Source organism: Pungitius pungitius, chromosome 18, assembly GCF_949316345.1.
Source record: "Pungitius pungitius chromosome 18, fPunPun2.1, whole genome shotgun sequence".
NCBI classification, from domain to species: domain Eukaryota; kingdom Metazoa; phylum Chordata; class Actinopteri; order Perciformes; family Gasterosteidae; genus Pungitius; species Pungitius pungitius.
In genome coordinates this window covers 9,024,190-9,042,978 of record NC_084917.1, presented here as the reverse complement: position 1 = coordinate 9,042,978, position 18,789 = coordinate 9,024,190, and the positions used below count along the sequence as shown (strand labels likewise).

General features: G+C 42.3%; 1 protein-coding gene across 5 annotated transcripts in view; it reads right to left on the bottom strand.

The window, feature by feature from the left end:
* Positions 1–18,789, bottom strand: part of rimbp2a (RIMS binding protein 2a) — a 45,288-nt gene that overhangs the window by 12,626 nt on the left and 13,873 nt on the right. For 3 of the 5 annotated variants that reach the window (XM_037484992.2, XM_037484988.2, XM_037484990.2), the window contains 6 exons: positions 8,095–8,217; positions 5,620–5,724; positions 2,489–2,693; positions 1,370–1,527; positions 1,102–1,181; positions 858–967 (listed from right to left, as the gene is read on the bottom strand). In XM_037484992.2, coding sequence (XP_037340889.2) covers positions 858–967; positions 1,102–1,181; positions 1,370–1,527; positions 2,489–2,693; positions 5,620–5,721 — 655 coding nt within the window. In that variant the 5' untranslated portion in view covers positions 5,722–5,724; positions 8,095–8,217. Of the gene's footprint in view, positions 1–857; positions 968–1,101; positions 1,182–1,369; positions 1,528–2,488; positions 2,694–5,619; positions 5,725–8,094; positions 8,218–9,976; positions 10,055–18,789 lie in introns of all 5 variants that reach the window. The other 2 variants (XM_037484989.2, XM_037484991.2) reach the window with 1 other exon arrangement.

Sequence of the window (18,789 nt, the reverse complement as noted above, 5' to 3'; positions counted from 1 at the left end):
GGCTCCTCCACGGTACCACCATTCAATTTCCCCGCCCACAGCTAATGAATCACTACAGCTGAGTACAACTGTGACTGCGGCGGAGTGCGGCGACAGCAGGATTTCTAGTCGGGGGGGATTAGGATTGCCGCTGACAGAGAAGCCTCCATAATTGTAAAAAGATTAGACGGCAAATCACTTCAATCAAGAGTTACAAAAAGTTTACAGGATGTGTTCTTGACTCTGACGCAGAGCATACTGACTCACCGGTGTAGACAAATTAAGATACTAACCACCTAGTGGGTACATCACTAACTTTAAAAGGGTTGAACAGCAGCTGGGGTTTTAATTGCTTGAAAATAGTTTTAAAAGTGAGCTTCCAAAGCTCCAAAACAGCACCATCATCTGAGCTCAAATTGAAGGGGGATCATGGATGTATTGGTGGGCGTCAGCATTATAGTCCTTTTACATTAAGGTTTGATCATGATGTCCTGTCAAAGTCAACAAGAGATACTGTAGAGTGACGTGTAGGGACCACGACACATACATATATATATACAGTATATGTATGTGTGTATATATATATATATATATATACACACAATGTAGAGCACACATTTTGACTGGAACAGATTCCCCGTTAGCTGACACCAGCCAACTTTGGCATTTTATCTCATTGCGAGATAATCAATATGCGATGATGCGCACGCTTGTTGAGCATCTGCAGCAGCAGACAAGCACTCAGGAAAAAACCACACACTTGAAAAACATCAAACACCTCCTACTGTAATGTGATCTTTGATATATAAAGTGCTGTTCTATAAATAACTTTTCTTTTGAATAATTATGCTTGCTCTGAGGTTTGTTTCACGTCTCACCTTGGTAGAAGCCGTCATCGTCCATGTTTCCGTACACGTACAGATACTTCCCAGCCACAAGGGGGAGTTCTGCCTCCGGGTGCTCGTTTGGTCCATCGTACGGGTTGTAACTGAAATGAGGGGTTCCCATTATTTGAGTTTTCATGACAGTAGCCTTTTTTTTTTACATTTACATTAAAAGATAAAAGACGCAGTTAGTGAGATCATGTGCAATAAAATCAACAGATTCCTGAAGCTGATTCACCTGTATCGGGCAGTGCAAAGGCGGACCTGGCCTGTGTAGCGAGCCTTGGACCTGGATGATGGGCTGGCCTCATCCTCCATCTATAGATGGCCAACGTAACCAGCATTAACGTAATTTACCATAGGCGCACTATTCATATAAGAGTAAGCGAAGCAAGCCATTACCCTTTGAGTGCATGACTAACTCTAAACTATCGTGAAGAAAAGTTTGGGCATTGATGGGATGGGGGGGGGGGGGGGATGGGTCACGTCGATTGAATCTGACCCACCTCTGAGGGGGTCCGCTGTCGAGGGTTGACGGGGCGGTCCGTTGTCACGGTGCTGGATTTGACAGACAGCGGTTCTGGTCTCCTTCGGTTTCCAGTCTGCGGTGTGCAGGGCGGGAAGCGGGCGATCAGTAGAGGCGGGTTGGCCGCGCTCTCATCGCCTGGGAGACATTGGAGACATTGATTTCCATAGCAAAGAAAGAGCAACTGTCATTCCTTCTGCACCAATTTGCTGCTCGCTGCACAGCTATTGATCTCCTGTTGAAGTGAGTGTACAGCAAACTCTCAAAGGCTCATCAACACCTCGCACCTGCAATGCATCTGTCCTTAAATACCACTGAGGTCTCTGTGTGTGGGGCGGAGGGTGGGGGCGCACACACACACACACACACACACACAGACACTTGAACAACTCCCAGCAAAATAGAAAAACGCAGTCTAAGAGTGTGAACAGCTGAATTCCTTGAGGAAATTAAAGTCAGTCAACAACATGCGACTGCGGTATCAGTGGGTTCTTGCGGTTACTGAGTGAGTAATGTTATGCATTATCCCGAAAGCATCAGTGAGTGCCCCCTCTGTTTCAAGTGAAGAGAAAGATAAAACAGGCTTTCCAGCACTTCAAAGACCTCTGGTCTGTGCCAGACTGTATAAATCTACATCGCTGATATCTGCTGGCTCTGCAGGTTCCACTGTGTATCGCTAGAATACTAATGTGTTAAAACCATGTTCATGTCATACATCAGACCTATGAGCAATTAGGGTAGATATTGATCACGAATAAGCAGTGCCATCCTTAATGGTGTCCACCTCTGGTCAGGACTGAGCTGATCCAGCCGTTACGTGAGCATCTGGGGATTAGATCACTCTGACTCTCATTTCATTCTGATCCCAGCCCCTCTGATAACATGTCATTTGGTGAATGCTTTTATCTAGAGTGCAGTGTCATTATTTTTTGGAATGGGTGGAGCTCACTGGTAGTGGACCACTGGTAGTTTCAGTAACATTTACTTCCAAAAGACTGTCAGAGTCACCATGGTCGGCTTCAAAAAAAGTAATTCCTTTTCTCAGTTCAACGTTCATGGCTATCTGAAGTTGGGTTGTGAGTTGAGAGCGCTGACCCACCTGTCTTGGTCTGGACTTCAAATGCAACGGCCACTTGGGAAATGTTCTTCTCCGAGCAGTGAGAGATCCAGGGTGGGGAGGCGGGATTAGTGTTAAGGATTTCCACAGTATCTGATCGCAAACGAAAATTCAGCAGCTCATCGGACAGCTGGTGGAAGTGTTCACTCTGTGACCGGCATTTCCGCTGCAGGTCACAAACCTGGACCTTTAAAAAAACAACAAAAGGGAAAAGAGAGGGGTTTAATGGCCAAATGGAGGGAAAGCAACCCCAGGCACGAGTGAGAGAGAGAGAGCGCAAGAGGGAAAAAGTGTAACATGAGGGAAAATATACACACAAAGCATGGGGTGTACTTCATCACATGTAATGTTCAGATAGGGACTCTCTGAAGGATACGTTTCGTCTATTAACGCTGATCTAACAAAGACCCAATTAGAAGAGGATCCCCAAAGAGCCATGTTTCAGCATTTAATGGCACGTTATAGTGGATCCACTGCAGTCTGTGGAGTCATCCACATTGCTGCAGCCGCTGATACACAACGCTGTTAAACTCTGATAAGGAAGCCTAATTACTGCAAGTAGTTAAGAAGATTGTAACATTTACACTCTAGACTTTAAGTATGTTATATCATACGTACATCAGAGGAAGTCAGGGAAGATGGATGAGGTGTACACAACAAGTGGATTGATACTCAATTTTATTCAGAGCACGAATGGATTCTCAATTCACATTCACAAATTGGGGTTTGGAAAGTTTTGAGGATTTGTTGAAAATTCACACGTGAAGCAAATCAGGGAGGAAAAACGAATACCTGAAACATTCTGTCCTCAATGTTCTGTTTAGAAAAAAAAGGGGCAGGAAGAAAAAAATAATGTAAAAGTAGTAAAGTAAAAAAAAATGGCATTATGAAGATTAAACCAAAGAATAATAAATGGTATTGCAATCGTTAACCACAAAACAATGGTATATATCTATCCCTGTTGATGAAAATACAGAAGCAACATTTGAAGTGAAAGAAAACAAAAAAAGACCGTTTATTGATGTTGTTAGTCTGGACTGAGGAATCAGGGGTTTGTTTTGTGTTCGACCCTACGGGCAATCGGGCTGTTTTTCTTCATGCTGCACTTCGTGTCCGCCCATCGGTGAAGAGAAACAGGCATGTGACAGGGACTAGCAATTGATTCAATGCACAAGTAATGTCCAACCAAACTCTCGATGTTTGACTCAGCCAAACTCGGCCTGCTTGCTCAGTAAAGCGGCGTTAAAGCGCTTTAGACGGATGATACCATGACCCTACTTGAACTACACTCACAGGGAATCTTTACCCTATTGTCGGGACAAAAGGGTTTAGAGTGAAATGAGAAAAATAATTTTGAGTAGATGAGCCAGTGACAAGCTTCTTAAGAGACTGATGAAACACAGCAGGTCAGTGATTTCATCACAGGGACAGTCAGTATTCAGCCTGCTTGCAGGATTAATGTGAAAACTGCAACTACTGGTGAAGTTTGAAGGACTATTTTACAAAAGCAAAAGGGATTACTTTATTTTTTGAGTCAAAAACCAGTGTGGATTAATTAAAACCCAACACGGTATTACAGTCTCGGCAAAAAGAGGCCCGTTAACTATATAATTCTTTGCCAAAACCACCTGTTCTGGAACAGAGGCCAATGGCCCCCGACGACGCTCCCGCAGCATGCGTCTGAGTGAAGGTTAGAACCAATGAGGATATTGTATAAAAAAAGGGTCTTGTAACAAGACAGTGTTATCTCAAAAACCCAGGACTGGTTTTCCTCATCGTGCTTAACTTAAGGTCACTACAAATGCATTGTCACCAAACAGGCTGTTTGCAATCTCATTAATGCCTTGCTGATGCACCTGTACGGACCTTTTTCCTTTGCATTACCAGGTAGGTATTTATTTTGTATTTTTCTTTGTCTATATCAATTTGAACTTCTATACTAAAATGAAGATGGAGTGTTTCTACATTGTGCCCTTTGTAGTACCTTTTTGGTCTCAATTCATCGGCTTAAAACAGATCCAAAGCATATTTTGCAAAAGTAGCACTGAGGTCAAGTTGCAACTCAAACGGGTACGCCGCTTCCTCGTGCTTTCGGTCAGCCGTAGCAACCGGAGTTGCAGTGAACGCGCAGAGACAGACCGTGGCAGCTGACACTGTGATCAAGGCCCATGAGGTAGAATAGACAGCGCACTGCTGACATACTGTCAACCCGATAAACTGGTTGATCACAGCCCTGGTAATTGAGGAGCTGCTTACTCCCGATGGCTCTGATGAGGAGTAACAGATTTGTTTTAGCGTGCAAGGCGTGGTTGGTATAGCAGAAGTTAAAGCACAGTTTTCAACATCCCAAAATAAACATTTGCAAAGTTTTTCAAATTACTCGGCATCTGTTTAGTGTCTGAGTGTTTCTCTTTGAAAAGACAAATGCAAATAAAGACTGTAAGAGGGTACATGCAGGCATCTGAGTGGACTTTCTGAGGAGGCAGTCACCCTTCAGTGGTTTTTAGCCATATAAAAACCGCATGGTCTAATACGGCAGGAAATTTGAGTTTATTCAGTCTTTTTAGCTTTTTGTTTTATCTTTGTATGGTGTGTAAGGCTCCACATTGTTGAACACAAGGGCGACTGAGCGTATTTAAGGCATGATTAACTCCAAATTCAAGACGAAAAGATGGGTAACTAAACATCATACAACAGTTCCAGGTCTATCAAAAGCCCTACTAATTTAAATTCATAATTGGAGTTTTATCTAATCCGTTTCTAAGCAAAGTAAAAATGTACCTCAATAAAAGGATTCCACAGAATACGAGGCCTAAAAAACTGCAAACTGAAAGACATTTACAGGGTGTCGTCAGGGCTTTGTCACACTATTAAATAATGCGAAAAGTGTTGGAAGCCGAAAATGCATTTTCGTAGATAAATCTGCTGATTTTCCCTTCAATTGACAGGTTTAGATGGTGTTTATATTTTCTCCTTCAGTATCAGAGATTCAATGACTCCTGACACATCGGCTACTGAACAAAGAGCTTAACAACATAGCATAATGTCAAAAGCACGAAAAGAGAAAACGCTTTTAACGAAGAATTGTGTACTTTTTATCCGTAAGGCCACACCTTTTGCAGTCGATTGTTCTGCTTCTGCTTGGTGTGGAGGACCACCAACGCTTGCTCATGCTCTATCTGCAGCTGCTGCTTCAGCTCTACAGCCCTGTGCATATGCTGGAGGAACAGAGAGAGGGAGAGGATGTAGTTATGTGGAACATACAGATGAGGATTTTTGACAATATATCCTTTCCGCGACTATTCCTATTAATGGCGGCGATTTTTTTGCAACTGAATCCACTCGAGTGTCAGACTCCCCCCCCCCCCCCCCCCCCGCGGAAGGACAACGTTCTGTACGGCATCAGCTTTTACATACATGTGACCCACTGTACACTCCGAACTGACTCAGACGAAGCTGTCCACGCTGATCCTAAATCGACCCTTGCTCAAATTAGCCCAGTCATAACTAAACAGTATCTATCCGAGGAGTCACGGCCGGCTGCCACGTCTTACAGAAACAGAGTTAAGGCCGTGAGATGTTTCCACAGGCTTAAGAACAAAAGACGGCTTATAAAGCTCTGACGTTCATCATTTTCTCTCTGTGTTCTCTCTCTCTCTTGTGAAAAAAAGAAAAGCTTCTTTACCTCCCGGAGTGGCTTCGAGGTGTCCTGAGCAGGCAGCTACTGCTTTGCATAATCAAGGAGAGGCTCTAAGCTGCAGAGGATTGGGCCGGCTCAGAGCCTGTCACTGGGGCCTTAGTTAGAAACTACTTTTTATAACTCGTGGATGTACCCTCCGTCATGTGAAACCACAGACAGACTGAAACCAACAGCCTTGAATCAGCCTGCTGCTCGGGCCCTTAAGACGCCAACCAACCTTTCTTATTTTGGCCTGGGGCTCCTATCAAGAACCTGAAGAAACAGGTTGGGCTGTGAAGTTGTTTAAGGTACCAAAAGTGTTGCCAAAGGCAAAGTCATTTGGGATGTCTCAAGCTCAAAGGGAAACATATTAACGGGTCTGTAAGAAGGAGTTGTGCTTAATCTGATGAATTAAGTGATGGCAACATCAGTTGTGCTTAAGGCAGTATACTGTTGGGCGCGTGGACCACTGGAGCCATCTCCTCCTCTCTGCTTGTGGCTGGTGACTCAAAGCTACATTAGCTACCACTAGCCCTGATTAATCATACGGACTGTCCACTGCACTTACAATTGTAACAGGCCACGTTCAATTTGTATTTACATTGCCCTTTACACCTTTAGCATGAGAGAGAGTTGTTGTGTATTCTTAAAAAAAATCTATTTGAAAAGAATTCCTCTGTTATTCGATTAAATAACTTTAAAGCTTAGATCAACAGTGCCGTGTATCATTATCTTTAACTGAAGAAGTCTGGCATCTTCCCCATCTTTCCCTGCTCCACCCACATTGCCCCATGTCATTTTCTCTAAATAGTATCTTTGTCTGCTTAATCAATACACAATGAGAAAGTGACAAACCTTTCTTTGCCGTATAAGAAAGCAGGTCAGTTTTTCTCTGATGGGTACATTCCTCTCTGGAATATCCTGACAAACAGACAATCGATAGCAGATACAAGGAGGCGAAGATTTGTAATGAGAGTGGCTCTCACGGCGCTGGGAGACTGTGTCTGATTACTATTGGCAGACTGTAACCCGGCAAAAAAAAGAGCTTCTCCGTGAATCCGATGACACTTCACCTCATGAGTTGCAATCGCTGTCCTTCTAAAGCTTTCTCAGAAAAACAAACACATGGAAGATTTGGATATTTCACAAAGAGGCTGCAAAGAAAGTGCTGGAAAAACCTGCACATCTGGGGAGTGGCGTGAGCTGAACAGAACCACTAAGGGATGAGCGAGCGCAGATGGGAATGCTGGAGAAATGTGTCGAGATAAACACTATGTCAGAGTAGAAAGTGGACGGATGGAATCAGTGAGGATAAAGGAGGATAAGCGATTTAAACTTGGGTCCCATAATTCTTTTGCTTTTCCTACTTAGCAGAAAGAGCTGTTCAGGGTTTGCATTAGAGACATATCGGTCACTAGTCTTCTTCACAAAAGGGAGAGAAACTACAGCAGTTTTAAGGTATTGACCCTTGAACTAACTTTTTATCAATTTACATAATTTAATCTATAACCAAACCAAAGATAAAATGTGGAGAGAGAGAGGAAATGCCATATATATATATATATATATATATATATATATATATATAAAATATAGGAAATTGTAATAGGCCGATCAATTTAAGGATTAATTTCTGACACAATACTCCCTAGTACTTAAATAGGTGATTCAGTAATATTGAGATGCAAAGGTGTTGTGTTTTACTCTTTTTCATTTTTTCCAAAATGTGAAGGTATTTGTATGCATGACTAAAATAAAATGAAGTTTTAAATTACGAACACCGCAGAATGGAGGGGGACGTATTGCAATAGAGACACGAGGAGCCGTAGTTATGAAAAAGCAGATTACGGATGTTTGTATTGAGTCTTATATGAGATGAAAGTAAACATACGTTGACCCAACGTCTCACCTCTACAACCCGTCCCAGGTTGTCCACTATGTCGTGGAGGCGGTGCCTCTGCTGCTGGGCCACGTCTCTCTCCTGGCTCACTACAGCAAAGGTCTGTCTCAGCTGCTCATAGTCGGGTCGCACCTACGCCGAGGAAAAGAGCAGGAGAAGATTAGGAGGATTATAAAGAACAGAGATGTGAACAGCCGTGGAAAAAAAAAAAGGTCAGCGGAGACACGGGTAAACAGAAAAACAACAAAGCCAGGGGGAACACTTTCATTTCCTCCCTGTTTGTTACTTGAGAGTAAATGTAGCATTTTTTCCGTCTTTTTTCAAAGAGCAAAAGAAACGTGCAATTTTTATGAGGTTTGTTCTTGCAGTATACCGACTTTTTACATTCATGAATAGGGGCCGTTCTTGCTGGAGGGTTGATTGGGAGTTCACATTCTGAAGAGAGATTGATCAGCACATTTCAATTTAGCCGTGATGAGACAGAGCTGCTTAAGCGTTCTGCCTCTCGCTCCTTCACCAGTCAGAGGCCTTGAGTCAAGCTGGTTCCTCTCAAGGTGGCCTCCTAAGACCGGGCAAAACCATCCCTCAGCCGTTCAACAATCATCCCGATAACAAGCAAAAGAGACGAGCGAACAACACATAAGCTTGCTTGCTCATTGTGCACAAAACTACACCAAAGGGAAGGATTTCATACCATTTATTTGAGCCGAAACACAAGTAGCATAAGCATCATTTTTACATCATGTACCTAAAGATGGTTTAAATATTAAAATTAAAAGTAAAAAGTAAAAACAACCTTAAAACATGAAAGCTAAGCAGAGAATAGAGTTATAGATATAAAATCAGTAGTTAAAAACAGTGGTCTGGTAATTAAACCTTTTATTTTACCATTTCCACAAAATACATATTCTAATCCAATACAAATTTGACAAATATTCTGTAATGTTCAAAACTCAAATGACTAATTGTCAATGTAAACACACAGCACCCTGACTCCCCAAAGGCAATTCTATAAGGGTGGAAACAGTAACATGAACATTAAGTCCAATACAAGCTCACTATGATCTTTAGTCAATACGTTTTCTTTTGAAGCTGTCAGAGATTCAGAGACACAATTCATTCCCTTGAACTCCTCCACAGAGACTGCAATTTCTGTTCTCTGATTACTTTCTCTTATAATGTTTCCCCTTTCTTCCGTTTTTTCATTTCCACAGGCTGCCTGGATGGGTCTTACAAACCAGTCGCGCCTCATTCATACTGTATATTTGGCGGGACCAGACACACTTCCTTTTCATCTCTGTGCCCACCTTGTCGGTGCACAGATGGCATCTTTTCGTGCGGCACAGTGGAGCACAAGCTCCGAGCTTAGTCCCTGGACACGTGTCAAATCTGCCCCCTCTGTGAAAGTCACCATTAGCGCCAGAGTGGCTAATCGCCTACCATCACAGACTGTCTCCATCTGGGTCTGTGTGTGTGTGTGTGTGTGTGTTTATGTATGCATGTGTGAAGTGGGAGACTCTGGCTGACGGTGCCAGTGAGGACACGGTGATGGAAAAGAAAACGTAGCGATGATGTGTATGTTAAAGATGGAAGACGTGACAGCACTAGCACTCGTGGGTGAGGAAGTAATAAAAAAACACAAAGAGGTGCTACATGCTGAATGATGACAAAAGAAAAGGGGAAAAAAGGCTGCGAGTCTATTGATCTGCAGAGACGGATCACAGACAGCAACATATGACTGATGTTGCAGCCATTTATAACACCTTGTGCTTGAGCTAGATCACTGGTGCAGTATACAGTCGATGTTACCATTGATCACGGCCTGGTGGATCATTGTGCATGTGTGTGCGTGTGTGTTTGTGTGCCTCACACTGCAGGTATGGTGCCATACCTGGTCATACTCGGGCGTCTTCTTGTTGTGGTTAATCAGACGAGTTTTCTCCCGCAAGGCGGCATGGAGCTTTGCCCTCTAAATAAGCAAGAGACACAAGAGAGAATTCCGTGTGTCACTACATCTATGATGCATCCTCTTGCTCATTGCTCAAGACTTTCATCACGTATGCAACTCCATCTTAAAACTATTATATAAACGGCCGAGGAACTACTCAAGTTAGGGCCGATCTCTCCCCTCCCTCTGTGCGCATGTGTGTGTGTGGGGGGGGGGTGGGGCTAAGCTTTTATCTAATATGCTTTCTGGAGAAAAAAAACTACAGCTGCACACTGTCTCTCTCCATTTGGTATACAGCTTTAGGAAGGGATGGTGAGAGCTGAAAAAAGAGACGAGGCACAGGAGGGGAAGAGAGAGAACGATGGAAAAGAAGTTGAGGGAGAAAAATAACAGACAATGGAAGTGGAGTGATGGAAAGAGGGAGTGCTCATAATGTCAGTTGAATGCTGAATAAGCAAATGAGTGCTTAATGCGAGTCAAAAAGTGGCAAACTCAAGATGAGATTAAGTTGCATGCCACGTGCATGAAATTAAAACGAGGTGTGCAGTTCCTCTCTGCAGTCTCAGCTGCTCACATCCACATTCAGAAGTTGTCATGCCGCCGGTGCTGCAGGTACTCGAGCATTACATAATTACGGCAGACTCAAACTAGGGCATCGCTCGCCTCCTATCACAGCGCTGAGCATTTAAGAGACTGCGACTGGTCATACCCTGGCCCATAATACCACTTTACGCTGGCGCTCTGAGCCCGTACTGTTGATTGTCATTCTCAGCATCCCAATAATAATATGCACATAAGTCATTTCTAAAAGCAGTCGAGCCCTCTCTCCATTCAGCTTTCTCTTCATACAAAAAGGCTTGGAAACAGTGGCTTTCAAGAACTGTTTTTTTAATGTTTTATCACTCAAAATGTACATATTATAGTCTCTAAAATAGGGTTTAATCCGATTGCAGCGCCAAAAAACATCCGACTGGCAAGATTCTAGCTGCATAAAGCACAGCCACGAGGATGTAAACACCGTGATACGCTTCACACACGTGTGGTATGCCCTCCTGAGCCTGATAGCTATGATCTACTCAAGCAAAAGAGGAGTTCAGACACTGTACAGTATGTCCGCTTGCTGCGCAAGAGACGATTGTGCAGCGCAGCGCTTTATGATCAAATTTATCAGGACAAATCGAGAAACTCAATAAACTCCCGGCCAAGAGGAGAAGAGGAGAAGAAAAAAAAGCAGAAAAGAGAGGGGCCAGCCAGGTTCATCCTTCTCTTTGTGTGCAGGCGGGCAGGGAGACGGCGCGGGCTGTCGGAGGACGACACAATCAAACCGAGACACAGAACAAACAAGGACGGGGAGGGACACAGGGACTGGTGCGTGAGTTCACACCCTGCTCACATTGTGTAACGCTACCTCACAGACCACAGAGCAGCAGCAGTTGTACTTGAACCACACCGAGCTACGGAAGCAGCCTAAAACAATCTTGTTCCTTCTGGCTTTGATTATTAATTCATTATGGTAGACGTGACACATCACGAGGTGCCAGCTGCAGCCGTCCTCTGCGCCAGCACTCCAGGACGTGGCCTTGTTTTTGACGCCAGAGGGAAACATGGAGGGGGTTGAAAGGGATGTAAAGGTAACTAGACGGAAGTGATGGACGGGTTGGGAGAAGATAGTTTGAGCAGAAGTTTGGATTTCACTTAAGGCTGCTATGGTAACAAAAAGAGAGAAAGACAAATGGAAAAAGAAAAAAGAATGACCTTTCAAAGGCTCCTTTTAATGGGCCTGAGGAAGGATGTCTGCTTCTCCACTTCCTCCCACTTCCAGTGAATCACACGTTCACAGCTCTGGTTAACACTTCGCAACCTCTTGTAAACACATTGCTACACTGCTAAGCCAAGGGACACGCACACAGATTCATGCGACAATTCCAACCATCAATATGCACAAATAAACAGAAATCTGTTTGTAATACATAAATGAATTGATAATTAGACCTTCTCTTAAGGACTAACCCCTTTAAAAGTCTCCCGAGGACATCTATGCAGATAAAGTGGGGTGTGCACGTGAATCTGTGCGTAGTTGTGAAATGTGAGAGCCATATGTGTGTGTAGAAAGAATGGACAAGCTAGGGCGAGAGACCTCAACAACACTAATGACTATTTCACTTTGACAACTACTTTCTTCTTTCCTGTTCTGTCTTTTCTCTCAGTCTATCTCCCATCTCCAACAAACACACACACACGCACACACACACACACACACACACACACTCACACACTTTCCCTTTCCATCACCACCATGATTATCATCCTCTCCTCAAACCCACTAATTTAGCTGCTGGCTCTAAATCTGCTGGGTTCAAAGTGGCCTCTCACTGAGCTTCTAAACAACCACAATCTAATCTGCAGAGATTCCCAGATCTCAATTTCTCAACATCTCTGCATTAGGAGTATTAGTTTGTACCATTTTGAAGAATGAAATTGGTAACCTTACAATAATAGTATTGTCCACTATGTTCCAAGTGGCTGGATGTCAGAAAGCTTTAAAGGAATAGGTACATCAACTATCAGCTATCACTACACATTGTCAATGAGAGTCAATAAGCAGATTGATACCACTGACACGATACATAAAGCTACGGCCAGGGGTTATCTTAGCTTAGCATAATATAAAGACTGGAAACGTGAGGAAATAGCCAGCCAGCCTGCACAAAATGTACTTTACACTAAAAAAAAAAGACACACACAAGGTTGTGATCATGTCATGCTGAGGGGAAAGGTTCCATGCTGCACTATTTAACAATATAGACAATTAAGGCATTTAATAAAGAGCACATCCAGCTTTCTTTAGCCAAATTTACTCCGGTGCTTGTTTCTGTTTTATGTTTTTCTTGAATATATATATATATATATATATATATATATATATATATTCATGCAGGCTTGAAAAATGTTTAAGGAAATGTTAATGATTTTGAATTGCTGATGTGCCACTTAAGAATTAAACAGAAATGAATGGAATTTAATTGTAACATTCAAATATTTTCGCTTTCATAGCCACAGAAAATTACACTCTTGGATTTGCTATATTTGTTAAAGTAATTTTCCACTGCTGACTCTAAATGGGATTTCTTTTTTTAATTTGAGGGTAGAGGATTGCTGCTGCTCTCTCTTAACTCCCAGGGGGATTGTCATTAATCAGATGTCACGGTGAAACACTTTGTTCCACTTAACCGTGGGCGGAAAGGCATTGACGACATCAGTTGTCTTCAGTGGGAGCAGCGTTGAAGTCACAGGCAGGCAGAGAAGTCCTATCAAATCTAATAGTTGAAGCTGTAACATTCATGTAACACAGAGATTAATGCAAACATAATGTAACATAACGAAATGAACACACAATTGGTTATGCTTCATGCTGACAGCAACTTTGTGTGAAAGTTAAACTGGAGTTCATGAGTTAAGTGTAAACATCATAACAAAAAAAGATCTCACCTCAATCTCAACCCAAAAAAGAATATCATATAAATTAGGTAAAGACTGTTTAAATTAGATCTTTGAAAATCTAAGCTCTCCTCGAAAGTTTGAGCATAGTCTTAAACAGGAGAGCTACAGCAGATGTGTGTGTGCATACCAACCAAACCGTGTGTTTGTGTGTATCCACGTCAGAGATTGTTCAGCACTTATGTGGTTGGAGAATGGGCAGATGGAGTCAAAGCCATGACCACTGATAGCTGCTGCAACATCAGCTGCCCGTTCAGCACTGTCCGATAGCTGAAGCAATCAGAACCACGGACAGCTCCCACAACTCTGGGACCTTCTTAACTAATGTGGATCCTCGTAGGAAAAACTGGTTCATTCACGTTTGAATCATGTTGACGGATATAAATAAGAACCATATCAACTTTTCTTTTCAAACCAATAAAAAAAAAATCTTCATTGCATCTGACTCTTTGAACACAATTAACACTATGATGCAATTTTGAAGACCAGATATTGTTTACATCACACACATTTGAAGGCTGGGAAACAGTCTTGATCCATCGCATATGACGTTCATAGTTTAACCGGTGCTGCGGTGCTGAAGGATTACAGCAAGTGGCGCTAGTAATAGAAAGGATGGTGTTTGTTCAAGTTATTGGGAACCAAAAGACGCTGCCATGTTTCCAACCAACAGTTTACCAACAGTTTCCCAATATTCTGCTGATCCACACTTGGAAGCACTACAGTGAGAAAAGAGTGCCACCACGCCAGCAAAGGTCACAGAGAAGAAGACATCCAGACCGGCAAATATGATATTGAAATATCCAAAAGCCGCTTTGTTGATGAAGGAAATTCATGTATGTAATGTAGTTTTTTAACGGTTGTCTTGCACAAAACTATAACGTATTAATACAATGATGCAATGATACAGCTATGTAGCTCTAGAATCACATGTATTATTTCACAATAATGGATCACTGACCTGAAAAATTGTTCAAAATATAGTCAAACTAAAATAAAAATAAAAAAACCTTTGTACCGCAGACTGTTAACAATAATATATAAAACATATCAGAAGGACACAATTTCAAGGTTGATTTTAACTTAAAGCAGTTGAGCATTGGCTCTGTACAGCCCCACTTAGGGAAGTGGTTATGAAAACAAGGGACATTTGGGAGATTTATGATGTCGAATTAGCAGGGTCTTGACTGCAGCATAAAAGATGATGTACAACACAGAGTTTGTCCTCTGAAGGCCTTCCAGGTTTTCCCCTTTTCATAAGAGACTTCCACATAATAGTCAGGTAAAACCTGCTTCTCTGGCAAAATACAGCAGAGTCTCAACATAATTGATATAAATTGTTACAACAAAGTACTGTGCATTAATACAGTACATTCAGTTCATTCACAGAGCAGTGATTTTCTTTGACCTTTACGTCACGTAGAGTTCATTTGTGCCCTCCTATTTGGAATGCAACCTTTGGCATTCCTCATCTATTCTTCGTGCTTATAATAAAGTGCAGTGACTGTTGCCTTAATGTCACCGATCTAATCTTTTTAACTTCTGTTCTGTCTCTACAGGTGCCCCATTCATAAAACATGAATGTGTGGCAAATCTGTGGTTGTGTATGTGCGTGTGTGTTTGTGTACACATAACTGTCAAAGCCGGTATGCCAAGAGGGTAATTTCGTGTGGCTTTAACCATAGAAATGCAAGAAGATACATTTCCATTGCAATCTACGTAGCAGGATGGTAAGCATCGTAGTGAGCGAGCTTCCCTGTAAACTAAACGTCACAGACTCACTGTGTGAGGATTTGCATTAACAGCTTAAAGGAGGAGGAGAAAAGTTATGAAGAACAGACAGTCAGAGTAAATGAGGGAAATTGACCAACTTAACACTTTCTCCACTGGTCCAAGTGTAGAACAGGAGGACACCGCTTTTTCAAACTGAGGGACTACTTTGTTCGGCTTAATTTATGTAAATGCTGTAGCATTGCATCATGTGGGATTTAACAAGCTAAATTGCTAGCCTGTTAATTCTGCTACGCTTTTATGCTACAGAACAAATTAGCAGAACAGCAGGCCTAACCCTCTCTGCACTTTATCGCCCCATCACAATAACAAACAATCATCTGCATTTCTTTCGTACTTGTCAAATGTCCATTGTACTCCTCTACTATTTCTGTGGAAGTGTGGACGCAGATGGCAGTGAGTAACATCAGTGTAGTGCCATGTGAGTTGAAGTATGTATGTGTGTCAGTGCATGCGTATGTGCATGAATGAGTTGCATTACTAGCGTCTCCAGGCATGCATCAGCCTCAGGCACTTGAGCATTCACAGTGTTCCAGACCTCTCATTTTTCCCAAGGATTCAAAATCTCAAAAAATGATTCACGTGGCCAGTACTACCACTCATAATAAACAAATACAGACTCTATCAAGTTAAAATGGAAAGTTCTCCTGATGAATAATATGTGAATAATTTGAGGAAACCCCCTGCAGTTGGTGGGTGTGTAAATAAATATGTGACCCACGCCGGCATTTGACAATGCGGATCAACTGCAGCTTGAATGGAAACCCAGACTACGCAGTCACATGCGTGTAATATTAATGTCTCGAGCCCAAGAGCCTCTACATCAGGTCAATGTGGCAGGAAAGACAAAATCTCCTCGCTGGGACGAAATCCCTGCACAGACAGCTTGTGTTTGGTTTGAACGTCCTGGTTGCTCAATGTCCTGCCTTGTGCGTTTTTTTAACGTGTGGGTGTGCAGAGCGGGACACAATCCAGAGTTTTATGGAGGAGAGAAGACAGAGGAGAGGCCGCCGCCATCGCCAGGAGAGATTAACTCCTCCTCCACGTAACGCACATCCTCATTCACCTCACTCTTTGACGTCCTGCGCTCGCTTCTCCTGTTACTCATCTGAACTCTGCTAGGAGTCCGTAACGATTGTGCTTCTGTATGTCGTAAACGTATAAACAGTCTTATTCTGTGTTTGCTTTTGAGTCTCCACCGGCGCTCAGAGACGAATGGGACCATATTGCAACAAAGAAGAGACACTCACATGGGGCAAGACACCAAATCTGTCACATCTAAGCTGCAATTTTTAATGGTGAGCCCATTACCTCTCCCATTAAGTTTGAAACATTTTACTAATAAGACTAACAGGATACACACGGTCAATGCTTAAGCAATTTAGAGCCCTGGGGATTCCAAATTTCTTCTGCCAAAATGTGAGGCTCATCATTTTGTTATCAATTTATGCACATTAAAAAAGAAAATCAAAAGGAATTGCAGAGTGCACAATAATGGAAGACCATGTTAGCTGCAGCCTTAAGAGAGACTGCAAAATCAAGACTATTAGATCCATCTCGCATAGTTTGACGCGCAATGATCTTATAAGATTGTTATTGCACAATCTGTTTGAAATGATGCAATAAAATGCTTAATGAATCGTAGAGTTTCTGTTAAACCCGCCACAAGAAGTCATGGGTTCCTCCTGTCGTGCTTTTATGTTGGGAACATTTTGCGAAACAACATACATGCTTACATAGAGCGCACTTTTACATATATTATTTTATTTTTGGAATATTGAGAAGAAAACACAGAGCAACTCTATGGTAAATATATTTTAGCAGTAGCATCACTCTTGTGAATTAGTTAATTTAGTGGCTCGTTCCAATTGGTTGGTTTGAATAAGTGGGTGAAAGCAGTTGTCACATTGTTGGTCTTAGATTTTGCATTGGTTGGCAAAGTTATACATAGTATCTGGCTATGGACCAAACAAGAGATTTTTAATTGACATTCAAAGAATTCAATCCAAAGATCTACGCAAAAACAAAAAAGGAGATGTGAAGCAAAATTTGATGAAAGACGCAGACTGCAATTAGTCACAACTGCATCTAAATCGAAATGAAAGTGGTCTGGACATCGAATCCATGTGAGCATATTACCATAATGTACTATAATGATATGGAGAGGTTGCTCCAGCTGCACAGTATATGCAGGGCCCTCCGGGGGAAACACTCGCCTCTCTTGAGAATACACATGCCCCACGGGGAACATTAGGGCAAGGAGACGTGCACATCGAAAATGTGTGCACGTGTCGTGTGTGTACATGCTGAGGGAGCAGGCGGTCAGAGTGAAATAGGGCTCGCGTGAGGTGAGAAGCAAAGCTTCCAGTCACATTGATGACATAACACATGTGATGTGAACAGGACCTATTGTTCCCTCGGGCCACAGAGAATATCAGAGGCTTGGAAAATAAGTTCTGAAGAGGATCAGTCTGATGCTAATGAGAAGCCCAAGAGCTGGTTAGGGATTACATGTGCTTCGATGGACCTTCATGCTCACATAATGCTTGGGTGGAACCCCATGCTCAGAAAACACACGTGCACATGCAAAACGCACACGCGAGCTGGCGTATAAACGCTGAAGCACGTGCAAATCCATGAAAACTCTCTCAAACACACACAAGCCACACCCAGCCAAGCAGTGGACACTCTTTCCCCACACACATGTCTTTATGGGCATACAATCCCCCCCACACATGCACACACGCACACACACAGACACACGTGACCCCCAATCTGCAGCAAAACATACAGCAAAAGGTGCTAAATTATTTACATCTGACCCCATTGCACAGTTGCTAAAACGTACAGTACGCTAGGAAGGACACTGACTGAGCCTTAGCGGAGGACCATCGCACAGTGTATACTATTACATTAAGGAGCAAACTAAAGTCACTAAATTAGCATTATTTTTACTCATCAGCAGACCTCCAAATGCAGCAAACAGTCTTCTAACAAAGACAAATACCCAGTAGAAAGTGTTACATGGACTGCATTTCTTAATTGACCTACTAGAAACATGTGGTATTTTTCAGATCTCAGAAACCCATGTGCATGTGCACAAGCACGGAAATAGTTTGTTTTTCATGATACGTCATTAAAGTGGCTTTGTCTTTGCTTTGCATAAAATAAAAAACAAGCATTTGATAAACATTGGAGCATTTTTTGCTCTCAATACCGGAGTGGATCCTAAATATTCTTTATTCATATATTCCTTAACAGATGTATTGTTGTTTTGTTGAGGTCGTTTAAGTTTGATTCAGTTGTTTTTGTTGATCTTGCATTGCATTTGTGTCTTTCGTGGCCGTTTGTCATTTTACACTAAACACTTTTATTGTGAGGCATGTGCATAAAATTAATCATTAATCACAAATAAATCATTGTTTCAAATAAAAATATCTACCTGGTATTTATTCTTATTGTATCTA